The sequence below is a fragment of the Nilaparvata lugens genome, chromosome 11 (genome assembly GCF_014356525.2).
Source record: "Nilaparvata lugens isolate BPH chromosome 11, ASM1435652v1, whole genome shotgun sequence".
Classification (NCBI taxonomy): Eukaryota; Metazoa; Arthropoda; class Insecta; order Hemiptera; family Delphacidae; genus Nilaparvata; species Nilaparvata lugens.
This window is the reverse complement of record NC_052514.1, coordinates 30,831,635-30,852,522: the sequence shown is the minus strand read 5'-3', so window position 1 is coordinate 30,852,522 and position 20,888 is coordinate 30,831,635. Positions and strand designations below refer to the sequence as shown.

Below are 20,888 nucleotides of genomic sequence, written 5' to 3'. Positions count from 1 at the left end.
AGTAATATTAATTATATTTGAATTTTATTTTTGCGTTAAGGAAGCACATTTTTTGACAATACTATGATTCCCTGTTACATTTATACATTTCGCTGTTTTCACCTGCTGTTTCAGTTGTAAAATTTTGAATAAATGAATAATTATGATCAAGTAAAAATTGACCAAAGATACATCAAGAAATCTTGAAGAAGTATTGAGTTAAATTTATCAGAGAGGAGAAATCAAGTATGAATAAATCTTCGTACACTCGCATTAAGTTATTTTTTCCATTATATTTAAGTACCGTAATTTTTTCTATAGGATATCCAGGAAATATAAGGTTGAATATTGGGTTAATATTAAATTTCAAGTTAATTTTCTATTATATAAGTTATTTTTTCTATAGGATCTCCAGGAAATATTAGGGTACAGTAGAAGGCTTTCGTATCTTCTACAATCTTTCTACGTACAGTAGATGCATATTCCTCCTAGCTGAAAAACTAAGATGTGGAAATAGCGAATACGAATTGGCCCATTAAACGCTTCAAGAACTTTAAACATTCCGTTCAAATATGCTCCAGTTAACTTATGTGATGTGGAAAGCCTTTCACAGGTTGAAACTCTGTACAGTTACCCTTAGTCTGAAGTACTGCAAAGATGGTGATCACAAAAATTGAGAAATAGCTCAATTTTTTTTTGGAGGATAAGTTGAATCACATATTTCATCCATGTATAATCTTATAAGTTCCACTCAATATAAATCTTGAAAAATACAGTATAAAATTTATGTGTGTTGTATCACGAAGACATCACGTCTTTTAAAACAACTGTCTTACCCATTTTTATTTCATGGGATTACATTTTCTGCATTAGTTTCTAATCTTGTTCTCCAAATTCTCGACTAACTCTATACTGTTCAATATAGTTTATAAGTGTAATTCAATGACCAATAATTAATTACTTGTTCATTTAGGAGATTCACATTCAAAAAATTGGTGAATGACTGAACATAAACTGATTAAGATGGCAAAACTATTATAAATACTTTCGTATCACAAATTCACAATACCAGAGATGACAGAAATATTCATTTACTTTATGATAATGCATGATTTCATGATAGGCTCTGAATATTTATTTCAATTTATCATTGTTCATATTAATAGTTACTGTTTCTTCATATAGAATAATAAAAGTATTATTAATACATAAAAATGTTACCAATATACTTCTATAGTATATTCCAGTATACTTCACCAGTGAATAGGACTCCAATAACCAGAGTAAGGTCATAGAACTGAGCCAAAATTTGAATTCAAAATGAGGAAATATTTAGAATGATACTAAAAACGCACCGAAACTGTATCAAGAAAAACCGAGCATTATGAACTGAGCACGGCCTTGTAGTAACGTCTGAGAAAACCGAACAATGAATTATTATCGTTCAGGATCTTATTTTAAACAAGCTGAATATAGGTATATACTATATAGAAGAGGCCTCTGAAAATAGTTATACTCTGATATAATTATAAAGGCTTGGCTTTGAATCTTCTTCTCATTAGCATTAAATAACCATAAGATGATATCGACTGTTGCATATGGAATGCAAGGTTCATATTTAATTCTATCGTTTCCAACTCTCAATATGAAAATGGGAAATCAAAATTGAAAATTTCATAGGAAATAGGAGACTTTGGGCTCTTGTGGATGCTTTGAAAGGTCGTAGCTCAGATAGAAGCCTTGTTTGAAGCAAAATACAATTTTCTTGTCTGCAGTCATAGGCGAACTCTATTACTTTAGGGAGCACAAACGCGTATTTCAAAGTATTTTTTTCAAATCTCTAGCTCTAGCAGAATCGTTTTCCCACCATCAAATTTCTACTTTTACAATAATTTGCGGTAGAAACTCACTGAGCTTGGAAATGAATTACTTTCACTGTTGTGTTATGCATTTTTTCACGTAACCGCAATCATAAATAATAATTGTTATGGCACAGAGTGATTGCTGTCCATTGCTAATGTCAGATTCACTTGAAACTGTCAGGATTCGTTGAATACGAAGCAATGATATATTGGTATAGGTATAGGAATCTTATTGATATAATTTATTTAATAACTTCATTATTATTTCTTATCCTTGTATTTAGACTGAATAACTTATTCTTGGAGTTTTTATTAATACTTTTTTGTATCAGGACGTGAAATTCATGTTATTAATAATATGGGAGAATCGGAATATTATTCGGTTACAGTCTTTAGACACTCGGTTTATTCATTCGTCAGTAATCAATTATTGGTTAATAGTTTTTCAATAATATGAAAATTATCTTTCTTATAAGTAACAAAATATTGAGAGTGCGTAAGAAATCTTCTTGGAAATACAAGTAATTAGCTGAAAAAAGAGACTGAATCTTGAGTTTTCGATCTAATCCAAGTGGAAATCATTGTAATGAGATTTCTAGTTTGATGCACTCAGCTCAGTAATTTTATTACTCGGCTGTCATGCTTTCAACATCCTTTCTATTCTCCCCGAAAGTTTTCTTAGCTCTGTAAAGTTACGAGATTTTTTATCGATACTGGGTATTTTTTATCGTTGTTGAATTTAGAATGTTTCCAAAATCGATCATTTGATTCTACTGTTTTTATTAACAGTGGAATTCTTTCTTTGACGTTTTATCAGTTTCATGCTTGCGAATAAGCTTTCACAGAATGATTCTATTGAGGTTTCACATTTCATATTAATTACCTCTGAATTTTTAAGTTCACTATTAGGCTATTTACACACACATCGATTTTTGGACGTTCTATTTTTCGCCGTCCTTATAAATTCTATTAGATTAAACAGACGATGTTTGTCAAATTCCGTTTAATCTGATATAATTCACATGGACGGCAAAAATCTATGTGTATGTTACTGGCTTGAGAGTGTGAGTCATTCACTTCAAAATGTGACTCTCGTATCCTGTATTTCTCAGTATTTTATAAATTGTGTAGTAAAGACACGTTTTTACCAAATTCGTCAACAAAATGTTCATCTTCTCGTCCTTATGAACTTCATTAAGGTGCGTACAGATTTACGCGCCGCGAACATGAGCAATTCACTTTTAATCAGCTGATGCCAAGCTTTTTATATCTGTATCTTACCGTTTCTGTAAAAATGCAGATATAGTCAGCTGATTAAAAGTGAATTGCTCATGTTCGCTGCGCGTATATCTGTACGCACCTTTAGATTGAACATAACTTGGCAAACAAAAGGTGTGTCATCATGTATTTGCCAAGTTCTGTTCAATCTGATAGTATTTATAATAATGGGAAAAGTAACATTCTGTTGACAATTCTGGTGTTAACGTGGCTTACCAGTTTTAGGCTTCAGCTTGTTATCACTTCTGAAAATGTTATGATTGTACTCACTGTAATAGATAAATGAAATCTTCTTAATTTTTATCAATCCAACCTATTTTACTAGTGCATATAAATTTGTTGATCGAATTGAAAATTGTACAAAATTTATTAAAGTTCGAATTTTCGCTCACTTCATACATTATTTCTTTTATAACTACTTATGATTATTGTTTATCAAGGTGCATACAGACTTATGCGCCATGAACACGTGCATTTCGCTTTTAATCAAATGTATCTTACCGTATCTGTATTGAAACTGATACACCACCATTGTCATTTCTCCTTACTCATTTGTATATATGTATTATATCTTTATCTTACTGGTTTTGTGCAAATACAGATATAATGAGCTGATGAAAATTGAAATACACGTGTTTGTGGCGCTCGAGTCTGTACGCAACTTAATAAGAACAATATAACAACTTGTAGTACCCTTTATTAAAAAAATGAGTTTATTAAACGTTTTTAAAGTTTTTAATAAAGGGTACTACATGTGTTTATATTGTTTTTATTAATTTGAACAAAAGTAGCCATATAAGTGAAGTGATTTTCTGTACGCAACTTTATAATGAATATTTGTGTATCTTAAATCAATAAATGAATTATCAATTATGATTATTAAATTAATTATTATTTTTGTGTGTTTCAGTTTCATAATGCACGACCGTGTATCCGGCTTTTGGACATGGTTATTTGTGCTGTCCAAGCTGCCAGAACTGGGCGACACCATCTTCGTGGTGCTGAGGAAACAGCCGCTCATCTTCCTGCACTGGTACCACCACATCACAGTGCTGCTCTACTCGTGGTTCTCCTACACCGAGTACACAGCTTCGGCCAGATGGTTCATTGTCATGAACTACTGTGTGCACTCCATCATGTACGGCTACTATGCGCTCAAATGCCTCGGCTACAACCCGCCCAAAAACTTCGCCATGCTCATCACATCTCTCCAACTAACCCAGATGATTGTCGGGTGTACCGTCAACATATGGGCCGCCCAGTACCTCCAGGATGGTCACGTCGACTGTCACGTGTCACCCACTAACGTTAAAGTCTCAATCGCCATGTACTTCAGTTACTTTGTGCTGTTCGCGAGATTCTTCTACAAAGCCTACATGAACCCAGATCCCAACTGGAAGAAACGTCAGCCGGAAAGTATACCGGGCAACTACCGCAGTCAAAATGGCGCCGACAAGTCCAAAGTTCAATAATGTGTGTGAATGTGTAGTAATTTGATCGAAAACTGTGGAACCTGCTGGTCCAGGTTGAACTAGTGACATGGTTTGAACGTTTCTAACTCGCTTATCCAGGTTCGAAATAGTAACTTAAGCATTGAAAGTTAGTTACTGATTGTAAGAAAGCAACTTGATTGTCCAGGTTTGAAATAGTAACTTACATAATTGAAGTTAGTAATTGATTCTCCAGAATGTAGTAAATTCCTAACTCAGGTTCAAACCACTAACTTAGCATTGAAAGTTAGTTACTTATTGTAAGAAAGCAACTTGATTGTCCAGGTTTGAAATAGTAACTTACATAAATAAAGTTAATAATTTATTCTTCAGAATATAGTAACTTTCTGATCCACGTTCGAAACTGTAACTTGAAAAAGTTAATAACTGATTGTAATAAAGTAACTTCATTGCCCAGCCTTGAAATAGCAACTTTACACAATTGAAGCTACTATACTAATTCTTCAAAATGTAGTAACTTCCTAATCCAGGTTCGAAATATTTATTGGTGGAAACTAACTTGCTTGTCCAAGTTTGAAATAGCAACTGTATTTGAAGTTAGTAACTGATCGTATAAAAGTAAGTAATTTGCTTGTCCAGGATTGAAATTGTTCTAGACTAACTTGCACATTGGAAGTTAGTAACTTATGATTTGACAACAGTTTGGGAAATATTATAGATTTAAAGCCAATGTTTATAGATTACACTTAATTCTATGTTCACTCTTTTCAACTTCACAATGTGTTTGAAGTTACTAACTTATGATTTGTAAGTTGCTTATGAGAGTATTTTCTGGTTTCTAACTAAGGTTATAGAGTATACTCTACATTTACTCTTATTGCTTTGGTTGGAAACTTCTGTAGATTGTGTAACAAAGTCTAGTGTTGATTACATACTTGTAACGGTATCTGTAGATTTGCTTATTTTTATTTAAAAAGTTGTGTCTTGCAATTTAATGTTGATTTAGTTGAAATCCCACAGTTATTGTACCTTGAGAAACTGAACTACAGGAAAGTTCTAGAATCATGAGGAAACTTGAGGGACTGTAAATTATAGTGAGCAGTGTACTGAACATGAAGTTTAAAAAACTAATAGGATATATTTTCCAAAAATACAAGATAGATAACACCACCTGAAGTAACTGTTAAGCACTGTGTATCGTCATACACAGCTAAAAGTTGATAACTAATAATTATAATAACTAATGATTAATATCAAAGTTATAATAAATAACTTTGTATTGCGTAGTCTGGTTGCCTTTCCAGTTGAACGTCTTATTACACACATCACATGTATACACTCGCTCCACACATTTGTTATCCTCATCTCAGGATCTGCATAAAATGCCTCACTTAACACCGTGCTATTCAAATAGCCCAGGTCTGAGTGAAAGGTCTCGCTTGAAACAGTGTTGTTCAAATCGTCCGGATATATGTGATAGGTCTCGCTTGACACATTGTGTTGTACAAATCACCGCCGGACATCTGGAGTTCCGCTAATTATCGTTCAGCTCAAAAACGCCAATCGATGATGAAGAGACCCCCATCGACCAGCGGCGATTTGAACAACACGGTTTCAAGTGAGGTCTTTCACACAGACCTGGGCTATTTGAATAGCACGGTGTTAAATGAGGCATTTTACGCAGGTCCTGATGGTTGCAATGGAGGATAAGAAAGTTGTTGAGCAAGTGTATATACATGTGATGTGTGTGATTAGAAGTTCAACTGGAAAGGCAACCTGACTACGCATATGGGGTGTCACTCTGCTGAAGAATAACCTTACCACATCTGATGACCTGATGTGTCACCTGAGCAGGCGACAAGACTTTGCACCCCCTCAGTAGCTAGTGCTACCTTGTCGTGGGTTCGAATCCCGCTGTAGGTATGGACGTTTTATCTACCTACCTCGCGTTTGATCATCTTATAAAATCATCCATCCACTAGCTAAAAGCTCATGTGGACATATCCTCTGCTAAAAAATTGCCACATGGAAGAACAGCCTCATCGCACACGTAAACGTCATGGCAACAACGCCAAGTCTCTCTTTGCTAATATCTAGGAGTTGAGTTCAATGGTAGGCCTACTATTTTGTCAGCTCCTGCAATACATTTGTTCATCCACAGGCTGCTTTCAGTACATGAGCTATCATTCACTTCAAACTCAACATTGATTGCCAGTAGTCATATGCTTGTCTCAAAGATTAAGCCATGCAAGTCTCAGTACAAGCCACATTAAGGTGAAACCGCAAAAGGCTCATTAAATCAGTTATGGTTCCTTGGATCGTACAATCCATTACTTGGATAACTGTGGTAATTCTAGAGCTAATACATGCAAACAGAGTCCCGACCAGAAATGGAAGGGGCGCTTTTATTAGATCAAAACCAATCTCATTCATCTATTTATAACAAATGCGAACAGTTTTAAGTGAATCACACTCTAGAAAGTCACTACACTATTTCTCTTAAGTTCTTTCATGATCTTGGCATTCTTGTTCAGAACTTTGACGGACGCTTTTACGAAAAATGCACAAAAGAAAGGAGAATATTTCTTTCTATTTTGAGAGAATATTTCTTTCTATTTTGTGTAAAAAGTCAGGTCGGCATAGTCTGGTGGGCTGCAGCGTCGCAACTGCAGTCTATTGTGCTATTTGCTGGTCTTGGGTGCTATTCCCAGTCTGTCTGGCATTTATTGTGACACCACCCCCTCGTTACCCACGCACAAGTCAGAGAATTTTGTGGGAATCATCAGCAAAGCATTGTAAAACAATGGAGTAATACTTTTCAATTATTAAGCGAACAGATGAATTATTTCCTTTCATTTTGTGCTTCACACAGATTTCATTCAAATTATAAAAATCATGTTTTTGGACTCAGGGGACCTTGAAACGTATAGAAAACTTGAAATTAGGGTACCTTATTTTTTTTGGAAAGCAAACCCTATGGCAATAAGGCAAGGAAAGTAAAAATGTTACATACACCAACATTCTCTATTAGATTGTAAGGCACAGCTCCTCAAAATATATTCATCTACAAAAATTGTCAGGGACAGATTTGTTTGTTGCTGAGCAACGCTTTCTTTGTAATCTTATCTTCCTTATAAGAATAGATTATTTAGAAGACTACAATAAAATAACTTTATAAAATCGCTGTGTTGCATAATGTTAGCTCGAGTTTGAACTTGGCATTTGGTACGTGAATTGAGATTTTATCTTATCAAAGTACAATACTAGTGGTGTGTCATTCATTGTAATTGAATATGTGAGTTGCATTACTTAATAAGATAGAGATTGCTAAACCTTTTCGAATCGTCAATCTTCACCCACATTATCGTTACTTAAATAGACTTCTGGAGTCTGGTAATAATATGAAACAACGCTGTTTCAACATCTCATTGACAAATCTCAAAAAATTGTCAAGTTAGACATATTCTCTTCTATTTATTATCCTTAATCCTTACAATATCAACATGATAAATTGTAAATTATTCTACTTTTTTATTAATATTATAGAACTATTATTACATAAATTAATAGAAACCATATTCTAAATACTCTGATCACTGGAAAATTAGATAGTTTCCGAAAATGTTGGAAATTGTTTGTGGGTTTGATATGTATGGCAGTTGTAAATAAGCTTTGTTTTCGTTAGATTCTATACGAATTTTGTAATGTGCGATTGTGTATTTCTTTCCACTCTATGACTATGCGATAATGATTATGTCCATCTACCATTAGTGAATAGCTTGTCAAATCATAAACTACTAAAGTATTTTATTCCTTGATTTTATAAAAACTTTTAAAAATGTTTCATATTTGTTATAGTCTTCCTTTTTCACCAAATTTAGTTTCTTATAGAAAATATTTGTTGTTTATCAACGCACAATATTGTTGAAAAATTTCCGATTGCCGATCAGGATAACTGCATTTATTTAGATATTTTAAACATTAGTTTATAAAAATTGTAGAAGATTTTTATACACATTTGTATGAAACAAATCTCGTATTTATAGAAATAGTCCTATTTTACAATTTGTAATGTACATTCCTATATTAATGGCAATAGTGATTTATAATATAATCTGCCTTAAGAGACGCATTTTTGCATAATGTTTCATCAAATTTTCAAGTTTAAAATTGTAGTCCATAGGACAGTATATGGAATTAAGGTTATAATGTTTGGAGAAGAAAAATTTGTAAATCCTTGCTCACTGTAAAATTGAGTATAGGCCTAATACTCTGTGAAAGCTTTCTCTTCATATAATCGGTTTACTGTGGTTTCTGAAGGTTGTTTAAAAATATTATTCTTCGTCTTCCTTAGCTTTTTATGTCTTCTTGCATGAAATCTTAAAATTTTAGAATTCTCAATTAAACTACTGTTTCTATTATTTATTGTATAGTAATTTTTAAGTATGTGAGGTGACTTCGATAAAGCTTGTATTATATTGGCTCCAATAATCTTTGTTTTAGCTAGCCTGTTGTTTTCTGCGTCATTCTAGTGAATCAATTTACTATTTCTTTGTTAATTTAAGATGATTTTGCGTCATTTTTTTAAACTGATTCACAGTTGAAATATTTCATTCCGGTTGAATAACTAGATTTTTAGTCTTCACCATTCATGGCTTCCTTTAAACATTTTATGGGGAAAGCCAGGCCTAATGAAAGGCCACTATTGTACTGTTGAAATACTATTGATATCCATTCTATTAGCATTGTACCTATTTATAATGTTTTTAATAAAATAATGATTGCAGTTGACTTTTTAATAAATAATGAAACTGTAATTTCTACTATAGAAATCGTAATGTTATTGTGAAATCTACTTGAAAATGATCGAAGTTTCAACAAAGGCATAAAACAAATGTATAAGAATGAACTAGTTTTACAAATTATAGCCTAGGAATAATGATATGAAAAACTAGTCTACGGAAACATTTTCTAAGAAAAGTTTCTATTGTTGACAACTTATTTAAATTGATTTTCTTTGCATGGACATAAGTAATATTTGAGTGATTATGTAAGTGAACATATTGTAAAAGTTGAGAGTGAAGAATCGTTGGTTAAAATTCGAGTAAAGATGTAATGTCACTTGATATATTTTCTAAATCCGTAGGTGTCTTGAAGGACGTTGTTTAAATTGTTATTTATTCCTGATTAAACTTTCCTAGATTGTTACTTAAAAAAGCAGAACCTTCAAGCCATTCCCTGTGAACTTATTTATTGTGTCAATTGTTTCTGATCTTTTTCATTATTTTTCAATAAAAATTGTTTTCAATTACAACTGTTTTTATTTCCTCTTTAAAACATATAAGTTAGAAAGATCATCACTATCAGCTAGAAAACTAAAAATTAATTCAATAGTAGGTAGCCAAATTTATAATTGCTAGCTGTGATATAATGAAAAACACATATTGATTGTCATAATAACTAGAATTCATTAAAATATACTGGAATGTTTAGTACAATAACACTAATTGTATTTTGATTGTTTTTTGAACTAAGGTACCAGTAAAGTTTGTTGAAACCTAATAATTTTTTGTATCAAAGAAATAATGTTGATATTTGACACTTTTCAGTTTTTTACTGAGTATGTTGAAGTTTGTTCAAGATGACCGTTGGTTAATGAAATGCATCACGTGTTATATACAGGGTGTTTCAGAAGTAGTGTCGAGAATTTTAGGGTATTGTACCTGGATGCTAGGAGACTACAAATGTCATATTATTTGAAGTGTCCAAAACTCAGCGGTTATCCTTATAGCTGCCATTTTGTTTTTTTCACTTAAAAATTTTTATCTCAAGAACGAAATGTTGTATTGATCTGAAATTTGGCATGAATATTAATGCTATAAAGACTCAACTATAAAAAATAAAAAAAAAAATTTCGTTGAAATTTTTCAAAATGGCGGCCATTTTAAATTTTTGATGGCAAATATCTCGAAAACCGTCCATTTTACGGAAAATTTACAAGAGACAAAAAAAGTTAGCAAATGTTTTCACGATTCCAATGATACCTAATTTATTAAGATTGGTCGAAGAATAACAGAGAAATTAATTTTTTTCGTACTGCATGCATGACCACTTTTCACCATTTAAAGATCAATATTGATTTTTTAATTCCAGATGTATTTAAGATGAAGCTTTGAAACTCGGTATGGCTCCATATGGGCAAACAGATGATTTTACAATGGTTTTCAGATGATAATGTTTGTCTTGTAAAAGTATTGTTGTTTCATTAAAAGTAAAGAACCAGATGTAGTGCTTCCTATTTCTTAGTCTCACGTTTCCTAGGTCTTATTTCTATCTTAAATTTCCAGTTTCAATATTTTCTTACGTTGCTTCTACACAAATATTTAATTATTGTAATGGGATTTAGTTCGCTGGAGTACACTGATATTCACTTCATGTATGGAGCAGCTCTTGGCAATGCGACCGAAGCAAGAAGAATGTATGCAGCTGCATTTCCAAACCGCCGTCTCCCTTCCGACAAGGTGTTCACAAGAACTCACAATCGGCTGAGAGAAGTTGGTTCATTTGAACGGAACAGGGTAATTGCTGGTAGGCCTCGAGCAGTTCGAAATGTTGCTTTTGAAGAGGAAGTATTGCAGAAATTCGATTTCAATCCTAGAACGAGTACGAGAGCAGTTGCAAAGCAAATCAATTCAAGTGCTTCTTCTGTGTGGCGTGTACTAAACAAGGAAAGACTTCACCCCTTCCGCTTTCAAAAAGTTCACTCATTGGTTGAACGCGACTATGAGCCAAGAGTAAACTGTGCCCGTTGGTTTCTTCAGCAAGACATTATCCAACCAAATTTTCTAGAAAATGTGTTATTTACCGATGAGTCCAGCTTTACAAGAGAAGGAATCTTCAACTCTCGCAACAGTCACGTCTGGGCCTTAGACAATCCTCATGAGGTCAAAGTGCGTGGTTATCAGCATAGATTTTCGCTGAATGTTTGGGCGGGTATCTTAGGTAATCGCGTGATTGGACCATACATTCTTCCTAATCGTCTGAATTCTCCCACGTACATTACTTTTTTAAGAGACATACTACCAGAACTTTTGGAAGATGTGCCTCTTGCAAACAGATATAATATTTGGTTTCAACATGATGGTGCCCCTGCTCATTTCGGAAATGTTGTTACGGACTTTCTGAACATGACCTATCGTCAGCGGTGGATTGGGCGGGGTGGACCAGTACCGTGGCCCGCACGTTCACCTGACCTCAACCCTTTAGATTTTTTTTTCTGGGGCCATATGAAAGACCTTGTTTACAGCACGCCAGTAGAAAACGAAGAAGACCTTGTGGCAAGAGTGGTTGCTGCAGCAGGTGCCATTCAAGATGATGAAAATGCTTTTATAGCAGTTCGACGGTCCATGATTGAAAGGTGCAGACTGTGTAATCAAGTTGAAGGACGGCATTTTGAGCAATTGCTGCATTAGTATCAGTGAACCGATTTGAGTGAAATTAATATTTTTCAATGTAAAATAAAATTTGGAGGAAAGTTATTCTTGTATATTTCTGTAATAAGAACGGTTTTCATGAAATTATAAAAAAAATTAATATTGATCTTTAAATGGTGAAAAGTGGTCATGCATGCAGTACGAAAAAAATTAATTTCTCTGTTATTCTTCGACCAATCTTAATAAATTAGGTATCATTGGAATCGTGAAAAATTTGCTAACTTTTTTGTCTCTTGTAAATTTTCTGTAAAATGGACGGTTTTCGAGATATTCGCCATCAAAAATTTAAAATGGCCGCCATTTTGAAAAATTTCAACGAAATTTTTTTTTTTATTTTTTATAGTTGAGTCTTTATAGCATAAATATTCATGCCAAATTTCTGATCAATACAACATTTCGTTCTCGAGATAAAAATTTTTAAGTGAAAAAAACAAAATGGCAGCTATAAGGATAACCGCTGAGTTTTGGACACTTCAAATATGACATTTGTAGTCTCCTAGCATCCAGGTACAATACCCTAAAATTCTCGACACTACTTCTGAAACACCCTGTATAAATGGAAAGATAGTCCAGTCACGATATACATTGGTGCTTGCAATTTATATTGTAGTTCTGATTTTCTAATATATTATTTTTGGATACATGAGAGAAGTCCAGAACGAATTTCTTCAGGCAAAATTTTCTTGTGCTAGATACAGAATGGCCCAAAAACCTCTTATTTTCTGTTCATTTTCCAGTTTTCAGCTATTTCTACCAAATCCAGTAATCGGACAGAAAAATCTGCTCTCGCTTTTTTTAGATTATAAAACTCTGAATAAAAATCGGAGCTCTATTTCCAATGAGTACTGAGCTATGTTTTTCCAAAAATGAGTAAAATTTGAAGAAAAATCAAGTCTGATGAATTTTAGTTTTTTATCAATAATATCTTCCGATTATTACCATTCAGATTTATAATCCAAAATCCCTCTCTATGGGCGTATTTTTGTGCTCTACAATCTGAAATCAGGTAGAGAGCTCTATCTCATTTAGATGTCCAGGTACACCTGACAACAATGCTCCTTGTATTATGAAGAACACCTAATTTTCAGCTTCAACTATCATCACCAACTACATTTTTCTCACATTGATACTTCGAACAATGACATGAGATTATTTTCTATGAGAATCACCCGTTAGATGCACTTCATTTCAGTATTTTCATGTGGAGAGGCGCGCATAAGGACACCTCAGGAATCAACATTTCAAACACATATAACTTTTGACACAATTCTCAGATTTCATCGTACTACACTTCATTCTTCTCGGCTCGTCAGTGCGGTCCAAAATCATGCATCATAAGTCGAATTCGGTCGAAAAATGGAAATTTTATGGTTGAGTGTATTTAAGCCCATATTCCAACACTTAAAAAATGGCCAATTTCTATATTTAAAGCTATGTATCTCGGTAATCCGTTATTATAAAAAACATTTCTTGCTCTTGAAATGGCCATTTTTGTGTCTATATTGACTGGACTAAGATAGTTTTAGGTGAATTCTAAACCAAACATTAGTACACAACTGGAAGTCAGTGTTATCACATTAATGTATAGTAGCAAAATAAATAATCTATTTTGATTCCTCTCAATAATTATGATAACAAACAATTGAAAGAATTAATTGTTTCTCTCTTACTGAAAACTGATAGAAACAATATTGACGAATGGTATAAGTCGATAATGATTAAATAGCCTAAACATCTATCCAAAGTCTGGAATGATTTTTTGTGTAGACTATTGCTTGCTATCTGTAATGCTGAATCAAGTGTGAGAACTCTACACACGACCAAAACATGCATCCGCTGTGTCCCAGACCTAATAGCTTTCACAAATAGACGACCGCTAAGCATACAAATCGATTATGCTACTTGATAAGGTGCATCTAAAATAATAATTACTACCGTACTTCATATAGATTCGATAGTATTGATGGAATCTTACCAATAAGATTCAATTAATCATGGATATTTTTAAACTATTATATTTTTGAGACCAATATTTACTAATAATATTTTTGAGACTCCTTTTTGGATCGTACAGTTTACAGTGAGATTCACTTCAAACTGTCAGCATCCCTTATATAATGCTTACCATTCAACCAATGGTGACAGTTTGAAGTGAATTCAGCTCTTTTGGCAGCAGATTTGTTTCAGACATGGAATAATCAAAGTTAATCAACTTAAAAGGTCTCAAACTATGAATTCTGACTGTGGGAAGCTTGTCATTTGAGCTATTCAAAAACATTGTTCAATTAAACACCATTGCATCAATAAAAACTATTGGAAAACACTGAACTTGGAAATGAAAACAGTTTTATTTTGTCATATTCACATTAGGTATAGAATTGTACACAGGACTGCAGCCTCGTGTTGAAACCAACACATCTTTAGCTGCAGTCACTAGACTGCAGTCCTGTGTGTACAAGTCTAATCAATAATGTGGATGTGACCAATGTTTTTTTTAATTAGTACGGAAAAATTCCACAATATCAATTTATTTTTATTTGATGAACTTGGAATATCGATAACGATTTGAAATTTGAATCCAGGGATAATAACTGTTCAAATGATTTTCTGAGGTGCTGGATTAATCCTCAACATCCCTTCAAATTTTAAGATTAGAATAATCTTCAGTAGTCTGAGTCTACATTGAAAATAAATATTTTTATTGCTTTTCATGAAGAGATATTGCAGAAAATGTATTGAATATTTTAGAAATTGTGTAGTTGGCTACAAAATTCAATTCTGTTGTCATGTTATTCTACCATCCAAATTCTACCTTCTGAAAGGACAACTGGATGACAGAAAATATTCATTAAACATTTTTTGCTTATCAAAAATAGCTCAATTGGCTATTTGGTATTTGATTGAATACTAACTTCCAAAAATACAGCTTACAGAACGCTTATATCAAATACCTATAATTGAACGCTTATAACGCTTTCTTTGTAGGCTAACCTCTAATCGCAAATTCATAACATTCAGAAACTCCTAATTCCTGTATCTAATACCTAGGAATATTCAAAGACCTGTAAATTAAATGGCAAAATCTGGTATAGAACCTGCTCTAGAACGTAGCAAGGACACCAAGTGACCAGTCTTGTTTTATTCAAGTATCAAAATAACAATTATCAAAGATGGTATTAGAGGCTCATAAATTCTTAAACTAGCTCGATTATTGTATTCTTGACAGTAATTTTCATCAAGATATTTGTTGTAAGAGATAGGTTTTTATGATTCATAAAGTAGCTAATTGAAGAATTAATTCTTCAACAGTTACAACTATAGATTTAAAATTCATGGAAGCAAAGTTCTTGTGATATAAATAAATACAAAATTAAATTGTGTTGGTAGAAGAATTTTTGGTAAATTGGTTAGGACTACATGATTTTTTTTCTCAAACATCAATAATTGTATTGTTATTAATTGAGCTTATATGATAACATGAAGCTTATATCATATAGTACTGGAAAAGTCCAATGCTGGGGACCTTGCTTCATCTTCAACAGCTTACAGCATTCGAGTCATAGGCTACAATAGGCCTATATTCATTGTGGATTTATTTCCTTTTTTCTGGTTCAAGACTGGAACACAGTAACCCAGGAAACGGGAGAGTGACTATTATTATAATAGAAAATCTGCTCGAAATCGCCTTACCCTCATCCCGCAGCTCAGCATTCGTGATTAAGTCAAGTAGAAAATTCTCTTAAAAGTATCAGTATCAACATTTCACCTGAAACTCCGAAGCTTATTCAATTTCAACTACAGTAATTACAAAATTGATTCAAGACAACACACACAGTAATACAGTACTAGATACAAAAAAATGGTACCTGCCAAGGTAACTAGAATACATAGTGTATTCTAGGTATATAGTGTATTCTAGCAGGTACATTGGTACCTGCTTCTTCCAACCTCCCTCCCCCCCTCCTCTTAACGTAAATAATTCTGGGCTCACAACCAGATAAATGACTGTTAGTACCTGTAGGACTTTCATTATTTAGTATGTGAACCTTTTTCTTAACCACTCTTACGTCAATCCCCAAAGTAAAATTGTTGCATATTTAGTGTTTTCTACAATCCCTTTTTTAGCTTTCGTTGACTAGAATACTGTTATCAATAATCAATAAGTTACGTCATTATAGTTTCATTTGATTTACAATTTATGACTGTTTCTAATTACCTGATTGGCATTGACTCAAAGTTAGTGCAACACAAATATTTAAAAATTATTTCAAAATTTCTTTCTTTATTCAAAAAAGCAGAAAACTTTGAACGTTTGCTACTAATTAAAGTTTAATTAGCAGTGGTAAAAGTTCAATAAGTTGAAACTTTTAACTTGAGACATTCTCTTATATCGTACCGTCTTACCCAAGTGGAAATGTTTGTTGATTCTCATGAGCTTCATTGGTGCTGAAGGAGTTCATAAAACTGTATTTTCTTATGGGTTCATAGAATTCTGTGAACTGTGTCTTCAATATTAATTTCAAACACAGTTTATACTATTGAACATATAATATAACATCAAACTTAGTTTACCAAACATGGGCATTATAGTAATTTAAAGGGACGTAACCAGGCCGTAATCAACCCGGGGCAAGAAATAATTTTGGTGCCCCCCCCCCTAGGCCCGATACCTCATGACTCATATACAATGACTCAACTATCTTGATATACTGTACCAATGATCCAAAATATAAATGACTAATCTTATTTTTTCACAATTGATTAACTCTTTGTCTAAAAGGAGGGAGGTATGGTAAGTAAGTGCTGAATATAAGTTATCAAATGATAATAATTTAATTTCACAAACTATATATGATAAATCAATTTATATACGGTACAGACGAATTAAAGCCCAAAACAAGCTTTAAAATGAAAATTTTTGCTGTTTTTTTTTTTTTGCAAATATTTCAACAATGTCATCAAAAGATAGTTGCTGAAGTTAGTTGCTAGGTAGTCATAATAGATACCTAGATGCTGAAGCTATTTTGTGCTTTATTGATATGATGGCCGAATTGGTTAGTCGTTGTTGTCCTGCCAAGCTCCTGATGTTGTTTTCTAGTTTACCAGTTTACTAAAACTTCTTTCATTTTTTTGCAACTGACACGGGTATTGCAAGAAAAATTCTCAAAGCTTTGGTTATATCGGGATAGGCATCATGGATACCGTTTTGGCAAATATAAACCAAAAGTTAGAGTGAAGTAACATTTTTCATTTTAGGGCCTCAATCCAATCCATGGTACTCAAATGTTTCCACTTACTTGGTAGGTGACAGCCATTTCATTAGCATAGGTCTTTAATTCCATTTCAGGCATTTGTTCGAATCTAGCTCCATTGAAGAAACCAAATAAATAATTCATTTTTGGATGGCTTCAAACCTATCACTATTATTAATATTATATTACTGTTCCTTTAGATTAAAAATTTCAAATACAGATTTACTCCAATCGATCATAATATTTTAGAGAACTTGGTAAAATTTCATTTCCTGTTTGGTGCCCCTCTAACTTGGCACCCGGTAATTTACTCTTAACAGAACACAGGTTTAATTTTATCGGTGAAAAATAAATCGTCATTGATGAGTTAATATAAATATTGAGCCTTTCCGTTTATCAGTATAGCCTATCAATAGAAGCCAAGAAAACTTTGTATGTGCCATTAATTTTCAATCTAAATTCAAATACATGACCAAGGAACTTATTACTTGGAATTCTACCCAATTACAATAGTTCTCCATCACCTTTTTTTCCTGAATTTATATATTTGAATAAGAGTATATTCAGTTACATCTATCCTATTCAATGCAGTCCCAAATATAATATATGCTCTACCCAATCCCAAATCCAATAAGTTACAAAACAATCAATTCACGCATTTCAAATTATACTCTAAATTTCCACAGATTATTGAAATAGTTTCATTTCCGGGAATTCCAGAGAAATGCCTGCATAGTGATTAACGACTGTTAATTGATAGAACTTGTATTAATAGCCAGTGATAACTGGTTTCCATAAGCTACTCATTCATCTCACACTTGGAGCCGGCGACCTTCTAAATATTATCCAGCAAAATATTGACCTCTGGAGGCTGAAAAAATAAAACCAAACTAATAATCGAGCGAAGGCTGTTCTTGCGGAAATTTGTTGGCTGTTGTTGATGCTCTGACGTCAATGGGGCAAATGGAACTTGTTCTACAGGAATGGTTACTATTAAATGCAAATTTTATGGTGCTTAGTTGATCTGGGTTCTGGGTATCTCTATCTGGTTATTAATTGAATAATAGAACTTGAAGCGCATTGGATAGAACTTGATTTTGTTGTAGGCCTGCCTATTATGGGGATCCTATCATATAGTATGATTCGTATTCAACAATGCTTCTATTGATAATGTGTATTTCCTTTGTAATATTCATGATGATACTACATTTATGAACTTACTATTATATTTTTTATCAGGCTTATAACTATAATGCGTGGTTGTTCCAGATTTCTTGTATATATTTTCCAGGGCTACACAATCATCTTTACAAATAAATCAACTTTGCTTTCTTCGCTTAAACAAATGACCAGTGAATAGTACCATATATAGCACCATTTCTTATGCATGCAATGAATACAATATTTTCTGTGCAGTAATTATATAATAATATTTTCTATCATGTATTGATATACAATATTCGTACCGTAATAAATATGTTGAGTTGCATCTAGAAAAAGTGAGTTGATAAAGAGAAAGAGACATAATATTTTATAACAATTTAGTCAATAATATACCGTACAATTAATCTACTGCTTGATTAGAGGATGGTCCTACTATATAAGTACAAGAATGAAATGAGCCTACTTTTGTTGCATGTAACTGTATTCTGCTCTGAATTTCAGCATTTTCCAATGATTTGTTTGAACGAAGAATAAAATTTTACACTGAATAAAAAAGCTTAGCACTGATGAGTGACTTAGTGGTATGGTACTGTTTTGAAGTGTTCCACTGCAATGTGATTGGTCTCTGCATTTAAAACTGAAACCCAAGCGAGGATATACAGCCTGCAGCCTACATCGAACTTTACTTATTGTTACAATCATTGCATCAATTCTTATACAATAGATAATTGCAGTACCGGCACTTGTTAGTTTTTTATGCGGAGTGCTTTTATTCTATATACAACATTAAATTCTACGATCTTGATTGTTATACAATCGGAAGAAAATATCACAGGAAAACGTACCTACTTGGCTGAATAAAAAAGATTAACATATTGGATAAAATAGAGGCCTAGTTAGTAAGTTTTTGAAGTAAATAAATTAATTAAAGCTCTTGGGTGAAATAAAAGCAAAACTGTCAGTTCCACAGAATTTATTTGAGCCAAACTAATAAAGTTTCAATAAATTAAGCGTGGCATCATCATCAGTTGTGGTCTTTTTGCGAGTTTTTGGTTAGACTGTTAATAGTGTGAATGTCAATAATAATATTCTTTCAAAATTGACTGAGATTTTATTTTCTTCTGGATTTGATGCACTAATTGATTTTTGTATAAAACCTCACTTTTATAGAATTTGTTCCAGTTCCAAAATTATATTTATTATTGCAATATTGGCCTACAGTTGAGTTGATACTTTTTGAAGTGAAAAATATCACTTACAGACTTTGTGGGCAACAATTTTGTTTCGTGCTAGTATATGTCAGTATAAGCAACATCATCTTCAAACCATAATAAGAAATAATCTGAAAATATATTATTATATCTCTACTGGGTAATGTTACTTTATAGTTATCAAATTTGTTTAAAAATTACTGTTTGTATTTTTAAATAATAATCTATTACCGTATGAGTAGGAGTAAGGATACAGAGATAGTTGGAAAAATTATTATGCTGCTGCAATAATGGAAATACATAGAGATGGCATTGTTGAAAGAAGTCAGGCAGAGGACTCACTCTGTAGATATCGTAATAAAATGAGGCATATATTTGATATAATGCTTTTTGATAAAATTCTCTTCAATACTCAGTAGAAAAAAGTAGGAACGTAGCGAATTGCTCTTGAAAATTTCAAGCTATGATCCCTATTTCAAACTGCGAATTCATTAGTTGTGATGAAGCAAAATTAGCAGTATTGTGAGTATTAGAACTTATTGGCGATAAAATAATCAATTTCTTTGGGAGAAGTGTCATCGTCAAAGACATAAAATATGATCAATCAAAGTTGTTATAAATTATTATTTTCAATACTTGCTGAACGTGATTAATCTAATGAGATAGAAATTATTTTTATTGAAAAAGAATTTTCTGTAAAAATCAACATGATTTGGATAATAAAACCATACGGTACTAGACTATTATCACAAGTGAAAAGTCTGTATTTTACTTATTTAGGCCTACTCTTTGATTATAATACCCTTGATTGATTATAATACCCTTGATTGATAAAATGAATTATATTCTCCATAGAGCTTAGTCATTTCGTATAATAACCAATCCCAACAAGTGTGTCACTGATAGAAAATTTTTGTTTATAAAATCAATACGCTTGATAAAATATTTGATAAATTATTTCCTTTTTAAAAGCTTTGACCTTGTCTTTAAGAAGAGAGCTCAATCAATAGAAGAAGGAGAATAAGTAAATATTTATTGTTTGATTTGGTTTGTTTGGTTCCAAACATTCCAACGCCGTATTAATTGTGGACCATCATCTCTATAAACACGTATTTTTGACGTCAATAATATTTCCAGTACCATAGCGAGACTAGCTTTAAACTGTCAGTACTCCTCATAAGGATCATTAACGCAGCTC

The 20,888-nt window shown here is 32.7% G+C and overlaps 1 protein-coding gene across 2 annotated transcripts in view; it reads left to right on the top strand.

Annotated features, from left to right (window-relative positions):
* LOC111058289 (elongation of very long chain fatty acids protein 6) overlaps window positions 1-9,881 on the top strand; it is a 32,201-nt gene extending 22,320 nt beyond the window's left edge. For both annotated transcript variants that reach the window (XM_022345799.2, XM_039438150.1), the window contains exon 2: window positions 4,030-9,881. In XM_022345799.2, the coding sequence (XP_022201491.1) occupies window positions 4,030-4,591 (562 nt within the window). In that variant the 3' untranslated portion in view covers window positions 4,592-9,881. The remainder of the gene's footprint in view (window positions 1-4,029) is intronic.
* Window positions 9,882-20,888: the final 11,007 nt, after the last annotated feature.